This window comes from Lonchura striata, chromosome 17 (assembly GCF_050655825.1).
Source record: "Lonchura striata isolate lonStrDom1 chromosome 17, ASM5065582v1, whole genome shotgun sequence".
NCBI lineage: Eukaryota > Metazoa > Chordata > Aves > Passeriformes > Estrildidae > Lonchura > Lonchura striata.
The window spans coordinates 6,372,171-6,392,507 of NC_140719.1; the positions used below are offsets into that span (position 1 = coordinate 6,372,171).

Here is a 20,337-nt window from a genome sequence, read left to right on the forward strand (position 1 = left end):
GCCCCGTCCTGCCGTAGGGAGCGTGTCCCTGTCAGCGCCGTGTCCCAGAGCCGGAGCTGCCCGAGCCTCAGCTGCTGCCGCGCTTGGACGGTCAAAGGATTTGGGATCACACAGAACGACCCTGCCGCCTGCCCTGCGCGCGGGATCAGCCTCGGACACCAAGGGCGGGACAGCGAGGGGAGCCGGGCTGCCCCTCCCGGCATTTGCGCTGGGCTGTCGGGTCACTACAGCAGCGGGGCAGAGCCCGGTGTCCCGCGGTGTCCCGGGGCCGGGCTGTCCCGGCGGGGCCGGGCTGCCCCGTGTGTCACCCCGGGGTGTCCCGGGGCGGAGCGGGGCCGGCCGGGGGCGGAGCCGCCGCCGCTGCTGGCGGGCTGACGTGGCCCGGGCGCGGGGCGGACATGGCGGACGGCAGCAGGCAGAGCCGGTTGGCCGCGGCCAAGAAGAAGGTGAGGGGCCGGCGGTCCGGGCGGGACGGGACACGACGTGACGGAGCGGGGGCGGCTGCGCTCCGCGGGCCCCGCGCGGGCCGGGCCGGGCCGGGCCGGGCCGAGCGCGGCCTCCCCGCGGGCCGGGCCGGGCCGCCCCCTCGCTTCGGGCCCGGGAGGCTGCGGCTCTCCGGGGCTGCGGCCCGGCCTTCTCGGCGGGCGGCCGGGGCGAGGCCGGGCCTGGGTGGCTGCGGTGCTGCCAGGGTTCCCCGGGCTGCTGTGCGGGTGTCGTTGTCCCCCCCCGCCTTCCTTTTTCCCCGTATTTTTTCCCTCGGGGCGGCCCGGCTGCCTGCGTCCCGGCGGGATGCGCTTCTGTGTCAAAGTCACGGAAACGGGAAAGTGTCCTGGAGCAGTTCAGGCTTCCATTTTGAAATCCTACCAATAATGGGATGCTCCTCCGTCCTTCTCCGTGCCCCGCTGCCCCGCCGTGCCTGCCCGGGGTGTGCGGGCCGGGGGTGCCGTTTGCATAAACAGCTGCCGGCTCTGGGGCTCGGGCGTGCAGGAATTGCACAGAAATGCCGGCAGACCTGGAGGGATTCGAGTTACATCTTATCAGACCGGCACTTCCTGGGCGAAGTGGATGCGATTAAAAATCATTTGTAGATTGTTTCTCCCCTTAGCTTGCAGTTGTTGCAGTGTCTGCTGTGGGGATTGCAACTGTCCTTCATAAAATCTTCCGTGGAGTGGAAAATACTACTATCAGGCAGTGCTTTCTCACTTTGCATGTAGGATTAATTGCCCTTTATTACTTTTGCCTCATTGCTCTTACTTATAACCTTGAAATCCCGCAAACCAGTGCTTTCAATCTCCTTTTAGTTGTACTGTAGAGTGTGAAACAATTTCCCAGGAACAGCATTGGCTGTAAACAAAAGTTGAATGTTTACAACTCTTGTCATAAACCCATCACTTTGGTCTTAACTTTAGCCTTCTCTGGGCTTATTTTGATTCCCGTTTTTATCCCATATTGATAAATTAATGGAAGAGCATTCCCCTTGTCCTTACACTTGATCTGTATTTTTACCAGTGAAGTTAGTTTTGAGGGGTTTTTGGGGTTATAGAAGGCATATATTGTTTGGACTTCAGATTTGTCTTCTTCTGTTCACAGCTGAAGGAATATCAGCAGAAGAACAGCCCTGGAGCAACTGCAGGAACTAAGAAAAAACGCAAAACTAAAGAAGGCAGCAGACCTGCCACTCCCACCACTGATGACCAGCAGCCTCCAGAGAATGTGAGTGTCTCTTTCTGCGAAATCATTTGCCACCTCCCTCTTCTTCAGTTTTCTGGACAGTCTGACCGGAGCTGGAAGTGGTTGTGCTGGGGTAAGAGCTGAGTGGTGTAGGTGCTGTATGAGGTGCCTGCTCTGGAAGGTGCAGCTGGCATTGGAGGCTGTCCAGTGGTGCCCTGGGTGTGCCCGGAGCTGCTGGGCTGAGGCGTGTGGTTCCCACGAGCTGGATGAGGATGGTTCCTTGGCTGCCTTGGATTGATGTTTTCTCTCTGTCCTTCTCTGAGCCATTTCTCTTTCCCCTTTTCTTTCGCTTCCTGTAGATTCAGAACATTCTGAAGGTGCTGGTGTCAGACCTTAACCGCTCCAATGGGGTAGCCATACCCTCATTGGACAAGAGGAAGGTGAGGCAGTGCTTGTGTCCCTCGCAGTGACTCGCTCTCCCTCCTGCATGTCTGGGTTCTGTTCACACTGAGCTCCATCTCCCAGGATGGAGCCTTGTCCTCACATATCCATTGTCAGTTGCTTCAGTTTTGTTGCTGTTTTTATTAACATGGAGCTCTTTCTTACCATTGCTTGTTAAGTGCTTGTTTCCTTCTGGTTAGTGTCAAAGTTAACACATCAAAAAGTGAGCCTTGTCAAAAAGTCTTTCTTGAGACAGCTGAGCTTGGAGGAAAACAGGAATTTGGGGTGAGGCAATAAACTAATTTGTAACAGCTGAGGAAGACTGCAGTAGGAAGAGGTAGTGATTCCTTATTCTGTATTTCTTCTGCTCTTAGTGTCATTGCTTTGTTTTCTGGAGCTTGGTTTCTGAAGGGCATGTTTCTGCTCATCTCCAGGCAAACAGCTGCACTGGCTGGTTATTCCAGCCACCCATTTTATGACAGGCGATGAAGCTGGCACAGGTGATGTACAGTCTGGCAAGTAGCAGGGGTGTAAATATGCTTAGGCAGGAAGTCAGATACTTCAAAGCCAGGCATGTACAGGCTTCAGCCTCTTCACATTCCCAAGATCCTGAAGAGGAAAGGGCAGGAAGTATGCCAAGGAGCAAGAGAAAGGTGCATACGTGAACAGCATTTTAAAACCACTTACTTTCAGACAGTTAGTTTGTTTAAAATAAGGCCCAAACTGTGATAAAACTCAGAGAAGTCAAATTTTGTAGCTGAGAATATTCTTCCAGTTTTGTTGTACCAAAGCTCTGCTTTTCATTTTCACTTGCATCGTTTTGGTAGCTCATTTCCCTGCCATTATTTCAATGTAGTTGTCATAAAGTAGTTAATTGTTATATTAAATGCATATCCATGGGTATCCAGCAATAAATATAACTATAGTAATCACATGGAGTACCTGACAGATAAAGTGAAACCTGCAAGGTGGAATGGAATTCCCTCTGAATTGCCTTTGTATCCTTTTTCCCTTTTTTTTCCTTTTGTGTGATAGTATGTCTGACACACAAAGTGCCACCAGCGGGACTGTGTTGTGTAGGTTCTGTAGCAGCAGAATTCGAGTGATGTGAAGACACACTGCCAGCTTTGGGGTGCTGGGTGTGCCTCAGAAAACTTGTGTTGTGGCTGAAGTGTCACTGTTGTCCTGGAGACTGTTTTCAGTTAATACTTGTCAGCTCAGAGTAAGTTAAATTTTGGGAAAAGAGACTTGTTTCCCATTGGAGGGTGAAATGAAGATAGGTGGTCCAGTGCTGTTGCTGAGGTGACACTTAGCCTTGCAGTAAAGGCCTACCTGTGTCTACAGCTTTAGTCATGTTCTGCACAGGGAGCATCTATTGCTCTATTCATTCTTGTTTCCCCTTTCTTTTTTTCTCTTCAGAGATACAGTTTGATCTGATTGGCTGTTATGGAATTTTTGGACTGTTGTGCCTAGAGTTTTCAGAATTATTTGAAAACTAGTCTTTACCTGCAATATGTAATGAAAGAACAATTTCTCATTCCAGTTTCTGTCCTGTAAATGTCCTGAGTCAGGAAAATGCTGTTTAGAAACTTGATGCTAATAGGGTAGAAAAGCTGAAAATTGGCAGCTGAGCTGCTGCTGCCATTGGTGTCTCATGTGAGGCAGAGCCCTCCCTTCTCTCTCATTTGAGCTTTCTTGGCTCTGAAACAGAGGAAAACGAGCAAAGTCAAAAGTCTTAGTGTGAAAGCAAATGGATCCTACTACATGCTAAGCTGAGCAGAATTACTGACTTTTTATTCTATATTATTGGAATGTCACAAAGCATAATTTCCATATAAGTGTTTTGCTTCTATTGCTTTCTGTTTCAAACAAATTCAAGTGTTCAAATAGTTTTGGGTTTTTTGACAGTTTATTACAAAACTGCTCCTTGTGAGGAAAGGAGGAAGGAGTTCTTGTGGTTAGGGAACATTACTGGTTTCTGCATCTTGGAAGTATTAGGCAGAATGAATGTTCTGATCAGAAGAAATTATCATTTTGAGATGCACTGGGAAATTAATTCTTCCTGTCCCTCTGATGTTTATATTGATGAGTGTGTGATGGATAAAGGTGAAGTAACCTTTAGCTGGAAGAAGTGAGGGAGTTCCTGACCTTCCTAATAAGCACCTAACATGTATTGCTCCTTCAGAGCATCAGTACCTGTCCTGCTAAAAAGAAATTCAGAAAATTCTTGGTTTTCCCTTTGTAGTCTTCCAACTTACTACCTTCATTAAATCTGTCTCCACTGTTGCTGTTTTAATCTTGCTGCTGGATTAGTGAGTGAAGTGCTGAGCAGGTAAACAGGGAATGCCAAGATAGAGAGAGATTTCTTGATTCCTGTGAAGTACCAAGAAGGAAGTGACTGAAGTAAAAGGGAACTCTTCCAGGTGGAATTGCAGAGCTGCAATATATTGGTGGGGCTGAATGCTGAGATTATCTCTTTTGTTTTGTTGTGTTTTTAAGTCATGACTTACTAGAGCTGGATGATGAAATCAATCAAGTTAGTGTAAAACACAAAAGCACTGCTGGACCTTTATGGCTGTAGTGCTGTGCAAGGAGATGAAATGGGTCAGTGCAGTGTGGCTTTGTAGAGGGGGCTGCAGATGCCATCCATCCTCTCACAGAGGCTGGATGAGAACTTGCTGTCCAGAAATAGTTTTTTGGCGCTTCTCTTTTCTATTTAGATTCTTCTAGTCATGGGATCCATGGCTGCAGCAGGGCCACAGGCACCTGCTCCCAGCCACCCTCCCTCTGGCCTGTTCATAAATGTCCTGTTTCTAAACTGGTGGGTCATGGCATGCCACAAATTTCACCGAGTTTTAGACAGAGAACTTGAGTCTGACTAACCATTTTTGAAGTAGTCAAGCCTCTGTTCTTTTCCATCTTCATTTGCATACAGTGACCTGTGTTTTCCCCAGGAATACCTCAAAGGTGGTGCTTTTCAAAGCACAGTGACATTTGGCTTTGCCCTTACTTGATTTTTGGTGAACTTTTTGCAGTGAATCTCACGTGTGAACTTAGAGTTTGGGTGACATTATTGCCCTGTGTTAAAAAAGGGAGTTGGATTGTGGGACACTGGTTCTTTATGGAAGGACACACTCCGGGACAGTGTTTGTGGTTGATGCAGCCACCTCTCTGCTCTGGGGAGAACACAGGTTCCCTTCCACATGTTTCTTAATGACTGTTCACATCTGTGTGGTTTTCACAGGCAGGCCACAAGGTGATGTGTTGCTGTGTGTGTTTGTTCATTTTGCATGAAGGCTGTAATCCTGTGCTGTGTTTTGTGACAGGCATACTTTGACAGTGATGTTGCCACTCGTAGTGCTGAACAGCTTGCTCCCGATGTCCCTGTGCTATCTAACAGCAACAGCCTCCCTAGTTGTGGTTCTGTTCTGCCTGCTCCTGAGAGCATGCAGCTGACACAGGTTTGTGACTTATCATCAATACTGCCATTGAACCATTGAGTGTTGGTTAGTGATGCCACATTAGTGTGGAGAAAGATGACCTTCATAAATATGACATGCCTAGTTCAGGTTTTCTCCTGTTAAAAATACTACATTCTCCACTCTCCATGCAATCGTCATCTGTCTGTGAGAGCACAGGGAGTACTAGCAGACATGTGGCCCTGCAGCTTCCAAAGCTATTTTCCTTGCTATTTCATTAGCTGACAGTACCCTTAATAAGACAGGTCTCCAGTCCAATCAGTCTGTATTTCATTTTATAATTAAAGATTCAGTTGTAGTTTTTTTCCAGCAAAGTGTTGATTATCCTGATAAATAGGAACAACAGACATAAAGCCTGATACACTTGAATTTCTCTATTCCAGAAAACCCAGACTCACACCACTCAGAGATGATGTGTAAGCCAGGGCTGAGTTGGTGTTTTAAGTTCATCTTCCTTTGGGAAGCAGTAATTACAGGAGCTGTGAAACTTGAGCCCAGGTGTAATCAAGTCTTAGTGACACATTCATAAGTGTGACTCCCATATTTTACAGGCTTGTAAATTTTTATGTTTTAATCCACAGATGAATGAAGCTGCGGATCATAAAAATGCTTTGGATGAGAACAGGTGAGTGTCTGTGTTGGCTTTGCAACAGGATCCAAACAAATAAAGGTTTTATTCCTGCCCCAGTGCTGTGCTGATTTGGGCAGCTCTCTGGGAGAGGTCATTCATTGCCAGGTCTTTGTTCCCAGGTCTTTCTCGTCAACAGAGGGTCTCCGTCAGTTGTCTGAACAACTCAATGGCCTGGTTTCCCAGGTACTCCTTTTCATCCATTTGTCCCATTAATTCTCTTGCTGTTTGATGTGGAACTTGAGGCAGACAGCTCAAGGAAACACTCTTCAATCTCAGAGACATCTGAGCCATCCTACTAACCAATGTGATACTTAAAACATTGAGCAGCAAAAAATCCTGGTTTAGGAATTTAAGGTTTCAGCAGTAGGAAGAAAAACAGAGTGGGATGAATGAATTGTAGTATTCATGGAAAGATGTATTCTTGATTTACTGGAAAAGAATATGAAGTCAGTCTGAATAATTCACATCAGCTTGTCACAGGGGCAGCCAGTGTCTATCCTGAGCCAGAAAAGTGTTTTCAGTGCCTGTGTGTGGTTGGTTGAAGTGATAGGTGCTATAAGGAGTGTTACACTGATAATGGGATCTTACCTAATAGTGATTTGCTTTGAGGACTAAAACTGACTTACTTGATTTACTTCTAGTCTGCATCGTATGTGAATGGAGAAAGTGCTGTTTCTTCCACAAATATTAAGGAAATGGAAGTAAGTTGTTCTCAGTCTGTCATGTTTGTTATTTTTCTTATTTGCTGCCATTGATCACTTGTTTGGATTCTATGCTTACAACAGTGTTAGTGAGGCTTAACTGAACGCACTGATCACATACATCACTGTGTAGTGTCATCTGGTGCTGTAACTGGGTAGTTGTGACCACAACAGTCAGAGGCAGTTATTAGAGATGTTCCCAGTTTGGGGACTGGGGGTAATCTAGCTTCCATGCAACTGCAGTTCTTATTTCTGATTCACTTTTATGTCAAAATGAGGCCTCAGCAGAAACGGATAAAATAGGTTGACGTCCCAGCTGCTTTTGTTCAAACCACAGATTTTATTTTGTTTGGAGAATCTGATTATATCAAACTGTGATAATGATTTATTTTTCTGTCCTTTTTAATTATTGCTTTTTTCCTTCCCTCCTCCTCTTCTGCTCCTTCCTTTTTCTCCTATATGCATGTGCCCGTCAGACACGTTACCAGGAGCTGGCAGTAGCCCTGGATTCCAGCAATCTAACTAACAAACAGCTCGTTACAAAGATAGAGGAATTGGTAAGAAACAATCCAACCAACCAGTTTGACATTGTCTGTGCTGCTCCTCCACGCTCTCTGGGTGTCTGCAAGGTTACGGGTTCCCTCACAGTGCCACAAGGAAGGCTGCTTACACAGCACTTGGAATGGAACAAAGTGGGCTGGGTGGAAAACCTGTGAGAGGATCAAAGCCTAAGGCCTCTTGTGCATGTGGTGGCTCATCTGAGGAAGCAGAAACAGAGTTTTGTTGTTTCCATTTAAGTGTGCTCTGTTGATGTCCTCACACTGTCCCTGGATGATAAGCATCCTCATAAAACAGCTATTTCTGGTCCTGGTCTGAATCCTTGAAATACAGAATTCTGGTGCTGGCAGCAGTGTGAAAACCTGTTTCTGCAGGTGGTGATGCTGTTCTAAATATATCAGCAGAGTGGGAGCAATAGGTCCAAGAGAGCCTGGGGCTGTTTTCTGATCATATCCTCAGCTTCTCTTGGCACAATGAATGAACTGCTTTGTCCTGTGGCCTGCATGGATTCCTGCTGCCGCTTTTCAGCCTTCAGCCTTAACACTGCAAAAAATGCAACTAAGTGGATCTGTTCCAGACTGAAAAGAGCCTTTCTTGTGTGAAATACTTTCCCCCATTTTGTTCCTCTCTAAAACTACACTTTTTCCATAGTCCAGCATTTCCCATTGTACCCCATGACCCCTCTTTTTGTTTAATTTTTGGTTTTGGGTTATTTTTGTTCTGTTCTTTTTGTGTTTTAGTTGGGCTGCAGAGGTATAGTGCATTGCCCACCCAGGATTCTCATTGTTTTCCAGCTTTTCTGTTTGTCTGGAACTCTGTAGGGCCTTTGCTGCATTTGTGCTCTTGCCTTTGCTTTTCCTGGTTGTGTGCTGGCATTGCTAAAATCAAAACCTCATCACCTTTCCATCTGCAGTCATGTTTCAAAATGCAATGAGGTAGTAGTGGTAATAAAGAAACACCTTGGCAATATTAATCATTTGGGAAAGAGGAAAAAATACTAATTATGTAGTTACTAAAGAAGCATCTGTAAGAAAACTGCCAGGGGGACAAGAGCAGCAAAGGGCAAACAGGGTTTGGTGGCAGCCTGGGCAGCCTTTGTCCCTTTCACACCTACAGATGCACTCTGTGCAGTCACACATCTCCAGTGTTTCACCCATAAGACTGAAGTTGGCTGGGACAGAATTATCCCTTTCCTTGCATTCAGGCTTCAGCTCTGTCTCATACCACCTTGGTGGGAGCCTGCCAATGTACGTGCAGCTCTGCATGACTTGGCCAGTTGTTAACTGGGATAGAGGTCTAAGGAATCACTTAAAGGAAAGGACTTTTGCTTTGGGATTTAGGTATTTGTCTTTTATTAAAAGCATTTTTGCTGATTTTCCTAACACACAAGTTTGATTAATTGCATAGATGTGGGATATTGCAAGTTTAAACTGAAGTTGCTGGATGCTCAGATAGGAACATAGAGGGGTTTCAGCAGAAGTACTGGAGGAGAACTGTGATAATGTACAGGACAACGAAAAGCATATCACATGTATTAGTGAAGGGAGCCCCAAATCTCTTACTTCTAATAGCTAAGATGAACTTCCTAGTCTTCTACAGAAATGGAAATTCTCCTTGCATTAACTGGGCATAGATCCTATTTCATCAAAGTGAAAATGTATTTCAGCAATACGAGAATATTTTCTCTTAATATTGGTGCATCAATTTTCTTCCATAGAAACAGCAGAACCAAGAAGCAGTGAATCAGCTGGAGAAGGTAAAGTGTGTCCTATTTTTGGATAAATACAGAAATAGGGATCTGTTTCTCTTAGGAGTAGAAAACACAATGGATTGTGGCACAAGAGTGCATGATCTTGTATTGTATTAGATTCAGTTTTATTTGTAGCATTTTGACTTCACAAGTTGGGCCTGACAGGCAGCATTCTTATTTTGACCAAAGCTAATATTTAAATGCTCAAGTTGGAGGAGTGCAGTGGGGGCAGGAGTTACAGTTTAGGTCCTTGGCAGGAGCTTCCATTCCAACACTGCCACGTGTGTGCTGCAATGATTGCACTGTGCTATTGCTGCTGGTCTGGGATGGAAAAATGATTAAGTAATTCAAATAACAGAAAATTAAGCATGTCTTTAAAAATACTGGCATCATTTAGATGCTAGAAATAGTACCAGTCAATTCCTGCTTTTTGAGTTTGATGTAAAACAAGGGTTAACCATCTGCACGTTTGTGCTGACCAAGCATTATTCGTTTCTACAGGAAAAGAAGGAGTTTGAACAGAAATTTTCTAAAGAGCAAGCAGCACTGAGGGAACAGTTACAGGTAAGGTAGAGCTTCCCTTACAGTAATATCACCTGACTTCTGTTTTGTGGATTATTTAGCACTCATAGCCCTTACCCTGGAGGCAGAAGTCTCTTCCTTTAGCAAAACTGTGAGTGTCAGCCAGACTGTACTTAAGTGCAAGAGCTCTTTACTTTTGTGACAATAGTGATGTTGCAGTAGCAAGCAAAGAAGTTTTGTGCTAAGCTGATTTTCCTTTCCTGAAGGTTCATATCCAGACCATTGGAATTCTTGTTTCTGAGAAGTCTGAGCTGCAGACAGCCCTTGGCCATACTCAGCAAGCTGCACGGCAGAAATCAGGTACGTGACTGTCTCTGCAGCTCAGGCTGGTGGTTGAACTGTAGATGTCAAGTCACAAGCATGGCAGTTGCTGGCAGCCAGCTCACAGCACTCCCTGACCCCTCCATGAACAGCCTTTGGCACTGGCACTGCTGCTGTCATCGTAGCTGCCACCAGATAGGAGCTTGTTGGTCTCATGGCAGTTGAGGTTCTTTTGTGCATCACTAAAACCTTGTCAGTTCTGTTGGGCCTGGTGACTACCCCAGACTATTCCTTTCTAATTCTTTTAAAACTTGGTTTCCCTTTTCTGCCCTGCCTCCCACACAGCTGTCATGTTAATCTAGGTCTTAGCTGAACTTTTTATTCTGAGCTACATTTGAGCAATTTATTCTAATAGAAAAAAAAAAAAACAAACCACCAAACAACATACTGTCTATTGTTCTGCAAAGAAGTTTCATCATCTCCCTCTAAAAGTGAGGCAGGTAGTTAGAGAGAGCTGTGCTCCCAGGGCTGTTAGTGAATCACCTGTAAAGCCAGGAGTGGAGCTAGCTTTGCTGATTTACAAAGTTCTGTGCTGCCTGAAGAGCTTGTTGACAAAGTAGAAAGTGCTGTTCAGCCAGTTCCAAAACGCTTTTTGTGGTCTAGCCTCAACTGACTGTGCTCTGACTTGTCCAGGAGAAGCTGAAAGCCTTGCTGCCCGTTTACATTCATCTCGCCAGCGAGTCTCGGAGCTGGAGCGCACTTTGTCCTCCATCTCCACGCAGCAAAAGCAGTCAGAGAAGGTAAGAGTCACCTCTGTTTATGCTTAACCAGCAGCTCTGCCTTTGGCTGTTTGCTTATTACTACACTGCTGCAAAGTCTGCAGTCCCTGCTTGGAGAAGAGGCAGGAATTAACCTTGTTAATTGTTAATTAACCTTTTAAAGCCCTGTATTCCCCATGATCAAGGCAAACTTCATTCAGGTTTCTGTGACTAATCATACGGTCCAGTTGGTGTCCTCAGATCTGGCACCTCACTTCATTAGTCTGGCAGCTCCACACAGGAGAGACATCTTGTCCCAGAAATCTCCATCAAGCACACACACTTTAGTATTGTCTTTAATCCAGAAGTTTGCAGAAATACTTGCAGCTTCACATTTGAAAAGACTGAGCAGACTTATTCCTGGAAAATTCAGGAGGTTCTAAGCAAACCTGTCCTGAAGTTTTTGCCAAAGTTACGACCTTTTCTGTTTTAGTTGATGTGTTAAAGGTGAAATGAAGTATTATTTGTTTGGCTGAAGTCTATAGATGAATCAATAATTTCCTTTTTCTCCAGCATAATAAAGAATTAGTGAAGGAGCGAGACAACCTGAAACTGGAACTGTACAAACGAAGGTAAGTCCCTTCTGCTCATTTCTGCAGAAAAGCCCCAAAACAACAAATGGCAAAGACCACAGGTGGTGACTTGGGAGGCTGAATATTCAATTAAAAAAAAAAAAAAATAAAAAAAAAAAAGCAGTCACTAGATGTGATGTTTCTGTGATTCTAGCTGCCAGGAAGCATTGGTTTGTAGAACTTTGACCTGGACATCACCAGGCCCAGAGCCACTTTAATTTTTTGTTTGTTTTAGCAAAAGTAGTGAGGAAATAAAACAGCAGAATTCAGAGCTGTCAGAGAAAGTTCACTCCCTGGTGTCCCAGAACTCAGCTATGAAGTTGGATGTGGAAGATTTGCAGAAGAAATTGGAAATGGCTGAACTGATGATTCAACAGGTGAGGGCAGAAGACACTGATGACACTGCCACACTTTCTTCTGAGAGAGGGGGCAAGGGTTAACTCCTGGCTTTAAAGGAAGGCATGAAATCTCATCAAGACATCTTCCTTGGGAAAAGCTTTCAGCAAGGCCTCAGGGGAACAGAAAAGTTTGTGTTCTTTAGGGTGTTGGAGCTGTACATTGATTGAAAAGCACAGATTGATTGATAAGCAATGTGACATTAGTCTGCTAAAACTGTTGTACAGTGAGAGAGGGTGAAATGTGGAAATACAGCAACTTTTGATTGTGTATGTTCAGGATTTTGGTTTTTTAGTTCTGTGGTCTCATTGAATAACCAGCTGAGTAGGGGTGATGTTCGTACCCACCAGTGGAAGGTGGTGAATTGGACAGTGGCAGCTTGAAGTCAGCTGGGGAAAGAATTAATGGAGCCAACTGTTAGCAGGTCAGAGAGCAAGCTTGGTGTAACCCTGAGCCTGGGAGGGAAGAAAATGCTTTTTTTTTTTTTTTAATTCCTAGAATGTGTCTTAAGTTACCCTTGAAATTAAGCCAAATGGTGCTCTTCTGGGAAAAGTACTGTGCCTCAGCTGAACCAGCCTTGCTGCTCAGTCCACTGACATGCTCCAGACACTGGTTTTAAATTCCTGACATGTCTGACAACTTTTAAGGTCACAGCCTTTTATACCATCTGATATGGCTGTATAATGCAGACGCTGGAAATGCACAAAATGTCTGAGCCAAAGTTTGATTGAATCCTATTTTTTTAATTGGAAAAATAGCAAATGTAAAACTGGTAGGGAGTTCAGCTTGTTTTATAAGACTAAAATCTCAGCTTTTTGTTTTTAATCTCCCTGATTTTTTCACACTGAACTTCACTATGAGTTGGAACACTTAAGAACTGTGGAAGGTTACAACATGGATCATGTGGCAGGTTATTCTCAGGGGAAAGCCTGTGCAGAAACTAACATTTTGCCTTAACTTTCTGATTTTTTAACAGTTCTCAAGCCAGGGAGGAAGTCTGGATGCAAACCAGCAGCTGCAGATGGCTCTGGAGGAGAAGGCAAGCCTAGAAACCCAGGTAGCTCAGGTAAGAGGTTGTATGAAACATGATTCAAATCTTCATGTCTGTAAGGAATCTTGTGGGGTAGAAAACTGTAGTCTCAGCTTTGCACTAACACTGGTTTCTTCAAGTTTTATCCCTTAAACCAAATATATTTAGTCAATATGATGTTTGATTTTGTTTTGAGCAGCTCTCAGAGTCACTCCACCAGCTGCAGGCAGAAAGAGATCAGTATGTGGAGAAACTGAGGGAGGAGGGGAACATTTGGCAGCAGCGAGTGCAGCAGTTCTCTGAGCAGGTAATCCCAGGGGCAGCATCCCAGCTCTGGACAAGCACAGGCAGCAGGAAATGCTCCATGAACATTGTTGTAATTTTAATTTGTGTGGCCTTGCAGATCCACACAATGGCAGAGGAGAAGGAGAAACACATGGCCAAAATTCAGGAGCTGGAAGACAGTGTTGCAGAGCTGTTGAGCACATCAGGTAGGGCTTCCAAAGTGGGGCTTCCCACTGCAGAGTGGAGCTGGATAACTTTGTCCTGCTGTGCAGATGAAGCAGGAGGTGTATGTAGGTCTGATGCTGGGAAGGCAGATGGAGACAAGGTGACCCTAAGAAACCTTTTCTCTTGGGAAACAGGAGAACAAGTGAACTCCTGCAATGAATGGCCCAGGAGTTTGGGAAGGCAGGATGCTCCTGCTAGGGCTGTGAGGGAGTCAGCAGCAGACAGCAGGATGCTATGCTTGGGTTTAGGGTAGGTTTGCTCTTTGTTCCTCTCAGTGCTGTGCACTGAGGATTGGATGCTGCAGCTGCTGATCCCTTCTGGGTCACAGAGCCCTATGGGCTGGGGTGTGCTTTGTGTATCCAGCAGAAATGTGTCTCACCCAGCCGTTTTCCCTGTGACTGAGCCCCTTCTGATTGCATTTCCTCAGCAGTGAAGCCCATGGATATTGAGCCTGCCTCACCGCCGGGCCCCACGGCTGCTGAGCTCAGTCTGCAGGAGGAGATCCAGCGGCTGCAGCAGGAGAAGGAGGAGCTGCAGGGGCAGTACCAGGCCCAGGTCCGGGACAACGAGCAGCTGAGCCACCTCAACCGGGAGCAGGAGGAGCAGCTGCTGGAGCTGGAGAAAACCGTGCAGCGCTACAGCGAGGAGGCTGTGGACAGGCAGCAGATCCTGGAGGACATGCAGAGTGACAAGGCCACAATCAGTAGGGCACTGAGCCAGAACCGGGATCTGAAGGAGCAGCTGGCTGAGCTGCAGAATGGGTTTGTCAAACTGGTAGGTCTCTTCCGTGCATCTTTTCTCACTGCTTCCCTCACTGGTGCAATCCTTTTGTAGCACAGATGTGAAAAACTGGCAGTAGCATTATCCCTCTCTTATCCTCTGAGACCGTGGCTACTCCATCCTTTGATATGCAGTGCCATTCCAGGAAGTTCCCTCTAGTTCCTTACTTCCTCAGGTGTCCTGGCAAATGAATCAGTATCTTTGTGCAGAACTGTTTCTTTTCCTTCTCCTCCCTTGGCAGACAGACTGTTTCTGTCCTTGGGTATTCCTCCTGCCCTTTTACCTGAAGATACCCATTTCCTGTTCCCTTGTATTTGGCCATGTTCTCAACAGTATGCTTTTCTGCTGGTGTCATTCTTATCCATCCTAGAGCTGAATCCTTACTCTTGCTTTGCTTTCAATATAACACTTCCCCTCTGGGGCCCTAGCAGACTGACACATGTCAGAAAAAACTGTTGGGTTTTTTCTTTAGTCCTTTTTGAACTCCTTGTTTTTGCATGTCTGTAGCTCTCTTTGGGATATTCATACCACCCATCTGCTTTGGAGCTGACAGGCTGCATGATGTGCCAGGCCTCTCTTCTTGGCACTGTCCCAGCACTGATTCCCCTGTCTCTGTCCTTGTTCTTCTCCATCTTCTGAACCTTTATTTAAGCTATTTACTACCTAAACAGTGAATTTATGGCCCTCAGTTACAGTCCATAAAAACACAAGGGATGGCACCCTGTTGCACTGAGAACTGAGGTGGTTTATTAAGAGCCTGTTTCATGGTGGCTGGGGCAGTTTCCTTACACAGACATGTTTATCTTGCAGACAAATGAAAACATGGAAGTTACAAGTGCCCTACAGTCAGAGCAACACGTAAAGAAAGAGCTGGCCAAGAGGCTTGGGCAGCTGCAGGAGAACCTGGCAGAGCTCAAAGAGACGGTGAGCACCAGCAGTGGGATGGCAGGGCCGGATTGTGTAAATTGCTGGCAACTTCCCAGACACTGATGGAAGGATGGAAATGGGTATTGCAAAGATCCAGCTGGGAGCCTTCCCCTGTCATCTGCTGCCTGATGTGGGGGACCAGCATGTGGGGGCAGATGGTGGCTGTCTGCCTGGTTGGTGGCTTTGGGGCAATGTTGACAGTTTGGATCATGTCACACGGATCAGCTTTTCAGGCAGAAGGGTTTGATGTGGTGGTTTGACCTTGTTCTCTCAGCTGGAGCTGAAGACACAGGAGGCCCGTGGCCTGCAGGAGCAGCGGGACCAGTGCTACAGCCACCTGCAGCAGTACACCCTGGCCTTCCAGCAGCTCACTGCTGAGAAGGATGAACTGCACAAGCAATTCCTGCTTCAGACACAGCTCATGGACCGCCTGCAGCACGAGGAGGTCCAGGGGAAGGTGACAGTGGAAATGCACCTGAAAGAGCTGCAGCAGACGAAGGTAACAGTAAGGGACAAGTGGAAAGATGGGAGGTAATCAATAAGTGAGGGATTTGGTCAGTCCCTTCCACCCTGGGCTGTGATTACACCCTGTGCCCTACAGATGAGTGGTGGCTGTCTGGAGCAAAGTACTGCTTGTGTGTTTGTGTATGTGGTGCTACTGTCTGAAGAAGGAGTGAGTCTTTGCAGTCTGGCTTGTGCAGGTTTTTGTGATCCTCTACTTCTCTCTTGCAGGAAAGTCTAGAAGCTGTAGCCAAGGAAAACAAAGAGCTGCAGGCCCAGATCAGTCAGCTGGCAGCAGAAATGGACGGCAGAATTTTGCACCAATTGGAGGGTGAGTGGCTGCATCAGGGAGGAGGCAGAGCTGGGTTCTCTGCAGCACTGCCTCCTTGTTCACCTTGCTTCTTTTACAGAAGGTGATGAAGCAATGACTGAAGAAATCCAAAAACCTTCTCTTGTGATCCCAGAGAAGTTTGAAAGCCATGACGAAATGGTGAGTCTTAATGGGTAGAAAAGCCTTTGATTTTAGTTATAAACAAATATCTAGTAAAGGAAAGCAGTTAAATTGCAGAGGTTTATCAGCTGTTATCCTACCAGCTGAGTGCAGTCATGAGGGAAATACAACAGTTCCTTGTGTACAGCAGCAAAGCCAAGACTTCTGCAGCATCCTTGCAAAACAGGCTGGAAGTCTGGCAGTGGTTTCCTTATAATGACAACTCAGCTGGCAGAGCAACTCTCTAATGGAGCTTTGATGATGATGTTCTTTTTAGTTTGGAAGGCAATTTGGAAATGGTGTCAAATATCTACAAGATTTATCAGCAAGTACAGTCATAATACTGCAGTCAAACAGCTCTCAAGGGACCCAGTTTTTAACCTGCACTAATTGGGAATGAGAAGAGGCAGTGGCTGCTGCCTGGCTTAGTTCCAGGGCAGTCACACAGTTCTTTGGTTTCACAGCCATAAATAAAATGGGGTAAACTGTTACTCTGTCCCGAGATGCACCATAGATCCTGCTGAACACAGGGGAAGCACTAATGTTCACTCTAAAATTCTTCTTAGGTCACTTTTGTGACCTCTGCCATGTCCCAAGTGGAGCAGGAGCGAGAAGATCTGAGGAAGCAGCTGGCTGCTCAGAAGCAGCAGTGCAGAACCCTCCTGCAGCAAATCACAGCTCTTAGGCAGGAGCAGCAACATCATGTCATGCTGGATGGAGGTAAAGTCTCAGTACACTTTGGGGACAGTGTGACCATGAGGTGCTGGGTCAGCTGGCCATGGCTGCTCTGAGACAGACCTTTGGGTCTGTGAGTGCATCCTGCCTCAGGAGAAACTGTAAATTGCACACATCCCTTCCAGGCTCCATTATGGATACTGTTCCAGTGGAGGTTCACGAGGCTTTGAAAACTGCCATGGACAAGCTACAGGTAAGCAAAGCATCTCATGTTGTGTCAGCCCTATTACACTGCTCAGCCAGACTAGGATCCAGTGTCAGACAAACACAACACAAACAGATTGCAGGGGAATAAGCAGCAGATGTTCCATAAGAAGATGCTCCTTCCTAAAAACCTTGCTCATTGCTTAGTTGTAAAGGAGCAGGATTTGTTCCCCAGGCTCAGAGCAGTGTCAGGAGCTGTTATCTTTAGCACAGGTGTTGTCTGTAGGTGGGCAGCCCAGGTGCCTGACCCCACTGTGTGTGTGCAGTTGCGTTTCACAGAGCTGATGCGTGAGAAGGCTGACCTGAAGGAGCGGCTGGAGGAGCTGGAGCACCGCTGCATCCAGCTGTCCGGAGAGACTGACACCATTGGTATGTTGGGGCAGCACCAGCACAGGCTGGAGCTTGCTCAGTGCCTTATTTATGTGAGGAACAGGTCCTCAAACAGCTTTTGGAGCTGGAGCTCTCAAACTACCAAGCCCTCCATGTCTCCTACTGCTGCCTAACTGGGCTAGGTCTCCACAGGGCTGGATTTCCTGGGTCCTCATGGCTCGTACCTCACTATAGGGCTTGTACCCCAATCTTGCAGACACTCCTGAGGCTTCTCTTGTGTTCCAGGGGAGTACATTGCACTGTACCAGAGTCAAAGGGCTATCCTCAAACAGCGGCATCAGGAGAAAGAGGAGTATATCAGCAGGCTGGCTCAGGATAAGGAGGAGATGAAGGCAAGGACTCTTTTCTGTTGTACTGCTGCAAATAGGGTAGGCCTGGGTAGTGCTAATCTTTGTGTGCTTGTTTGCTAAATAATTCTGTGACAGGAGTAGGACTGCAAACCACAGTGGTGTGTTCGTGTGCATGTTTCATGGGCTTTCCTTTACTTTGGTACAGATGAAACTACTGGAACTGCAGGACTTAGTGATGCGCCTGGTCAGGGAAAGAAATGAATGGTACAGCAAGTATGTAGCAGCTGCTCAGAACCCAGAGTTGCTGGCAAGCCAGACTGAAGGTGTGCTTCCAGCAGAGAGGCGCATTGAGCTGAACGCCACCGACGGAGCAGGTAAGCTGCAGCCAGGACAAACTCTGTGCAGGGGGAACAGCCCCTGCTCTCACCCTTGTGTGTGGATGGGAGGAGTTACCTGCCTGCCTTGTCTGCGCTCCTTGCAGGGTTACGAGAGGTGAATCTGTCAGATGAAGCAGAACGCGAGGCTGCTGTTCATCAATCCGGTTTCCCCCCTGCTGACAGTAGAGCTGCGCAGCCAAACCAAGAGGACCCCACAGCAAAGCAAATAATGCAGCTGCTCAGAGAAATCCAGAACCCTCAGGAGAGGCTGGGCTCCCTGCTGGAAAACCCATGCATTCCCTTCTTCTACCGTGCTGATGAGAATGATGAGGTCAAGATCATGGTAGTTTAAGTGGTGCTATATCTTACTGACAGCAACTTTCTGTGGGCCTCAAAGGACTTGACGGACTTGGACGTGCCCATACCTCTGCTCATTGCCCTTGGTGAGAACAGCTTCCTAAAGACATCAGTAAAGAGAGATTGTATCTGATGGAACTCAAGCATCAGACCTCATCTTCTCTTTTCTCTGTTACTTGGTGTGCTTGGAGTACAGGCAGACTCTTAACTCATCCTGGGAGGCAGCTGGTGCTGCCACATCACCTAGGCCAGGCCCAGACTGGGGGCAAAGGGAGTCCATGACTTTTGGCAAAACGACTTGATCCCTTGTCCCAGATTCTGCTGCCACAGGAGCTTCACACGGTTCTGATCCATCACTCACACCTGTCATCAGCCCAGTTCCTTCCAGGGCTCCCAAAATAACTAACTGTTCTGGTAATGGACTCTTTGGACTCTCAGCAGGTTGGGTTTGTTTTCATACTACGTATCCTAAATTCCCCCTTGCTGCTGCAGCCCTGTCTCTTGCACCTGTATTTCTGAACAGGGCTCCAGCAGGCAGCTCCTGGGCAGCACAGCCCTGTCTGTTCTCATTGCCAGGGGAAGGGACCGATGGGAGCCTTGAGGGGTCTTTTGGTTACTTGACAAAGCTTTATGTGATTCTTGGGAGTGGGGTGGAAATGTAACTGCACTTTGAAGGATGATGTGTTTCACTTGTATGTCTGAAGGTTTTATTTATTTTAAGAAATGGGAGAAATTAAGTAAAAGGAAACCACTTAATAAACATGCTTCGTTTTGAATTTCTGGACTTTAGGGGTTCTAGTTCTCCATCTCTGAACTTTCCTCTTCTCCCATTTTGGTAAGAATTGAAGGAGATGAGTGGAAACCAAGATCCCATGACTCATGTTTAAGGTCCTGGGACATAGAGCAGCAAGGCTGGTACTACCTGGCCCTGCCTTGAAGCCATAGCCCTGATTCTAAGGAGAAAATAGAACATGGAGGGAGAAGAGCACTCCCTGAAACAGCAGCAAAACAAATCTGGGTGTGGAGATTTATGCCATGTGAACTGCGTGTCAATACCCTGCAACTGATTCTGCATTCAGGCAAGAACTGCCTGTTCTTAGGATGGGTGGTGTCAGCAGTGGAGTTTTGAGGGAAACCACATGGGAGGTTAAAGGGACCTCATCACTGGAGCTGTGTAATCAAACCACAGGAGTTTGGGCTGGTGCCTGAAGCAGCATCAGCTGCAACCCTGTTACCTGCTGAGATACAAGATGGAAGCACAGGAACACAGATCTGTGTCTGTTCAACAGGAGAGATGGGTCACACAGCACAGTCAGTGCTTCCCTGTGAGCCCCCAGGGGAGTCTGGTTTTTGAATTCCTTTCATTTAAATGGCACGAGTGGTGTCAGTCTCACCTCAGCACAAGTAATCGGGCTCCCCAGAGCATGGGGTATGGACATCCTGTATCTGTGTAAAATAGTGTATATTCCTTGAGGAGAGACTAAGCCTGTTCAGTGTTTACAGCTAGTCAGGCTATTCATAAATCTGTATCACAACTAAATGGGGAAGAGCTGTGATTTAAGACAAGAGTATTAATGTAAAAGGAATAAATAGCTATTGGGTGTTTACTTTAGAACTGTGAAGGAGACAAGACCAGTGAAGAAGTTCTGTGGTCTGTTGCAGAGGTGACTTAACCCTGTTAAAATTTGCTTTCTGAATAAACTTATTCAGAGGGGCACTGACTAGAGGTATTTTTTTGCATAGACCACTTTGAAATTTGGCCAGAAAAAGAGAAGAATGAATTCTTTATTGAAAGCACCTGTCCTGACAGTGATGCCATTTTCACTGAGCTTTCCTGAATGTTTTCTGTAGAGACTCCTGACAAACCTGAGAGGTAGCTCTTAGCT

General features: G+C 46.5%; 1 protein-coding gene across 14 annotated transcripts; it reads left to right on the top strand.

The window, feature by feature from the left end:
- The first annotated feature begins 373 nt into the window (after positions 1–373).
- On the top strand, positions 374–19,227 carry GOLGA2 (golgin A2). 14 transcript variants are annotated; one of them, XM_021551346.3, is made up of 28 exons: positions 374–446; positions 1,591–1,713; positions 2,031–2,111; positions 5,439–5,573; positions 6,173–6,216; positions 6,342–6,405; positions 6,864–6,923; positions 7,400–7,480; positions 9,199–9,237; positions 9,733–9,795; positions 10,020–10,113; positions 10,768–10,874; positions 11,406–11,464; positions 11,700–11,841; positions 12,837–12,926; positions 13,090–13,197; positions 13,294–13,381; positions 13,828–14,174; positions 14,991–15,104; positions 15,382–15,606; positions 15,840–15,939; positions 16,019–16,098; positions 16,665–16,818; positions 16,959–17,026; positions 17,304–17,406; positions 17,653–17,759; positions 17,923–18,091; positions 18,199–19,227. In XM_021551346.3, the coding sequence occupies exons 1-28, from the start codon at positions 399–401 to the stop codon at positions 18,444–18,446; spliced, it is 3,141 nt and encodes a 1,046-aa protein (XP_021407021.3). In that variant the 5' UTR covers positions 374–398; the 3' UTR covers positions 18,447–19,227. The 14 variants fall into 14 exon arrangements, with proteins under 14 accessions (XP_021407021.3, XP_085450197.1, XP_021407022.3 ...); XM_085594071.1 differs by having other exon boundaries at positions 16,022–16,098; XM_021551347.3 differs by having other exon boundaries at positions 13,831–14,174.
- The last annotated feature ends 1,110 nt before the right edge of the window (positions 19,228–20,337 follow it).

What these genes read in the sequence shown, in the direction of transcription:
- GOLGA2 (XM_021551346.3), top strand. Translation starts at nt 399, where the DNA reads ATGGCGGACGGCAGCAGGCAGAGCCGGTTGGCCGCGGCCAAGAAGAAG. An exon ending in AATGCTTTGGATGAGAACAG is followed by an intron (nt 6,217 to 6,341) that starts GTGAGTGTCTGT and finishes CTTTGTTCCCAG; the next exon opens with GTCTTTCTCGTCAACAGAGG. An exon ending in TTGAAAGCCATGACGAAATG is followed by an intron (nt 16,099 to 16,664) that starts GTGAGTCTTAAT and finishes AATTCTTCTTAG; the next exon opens with GTCACTTTTGTGACCTCTGC.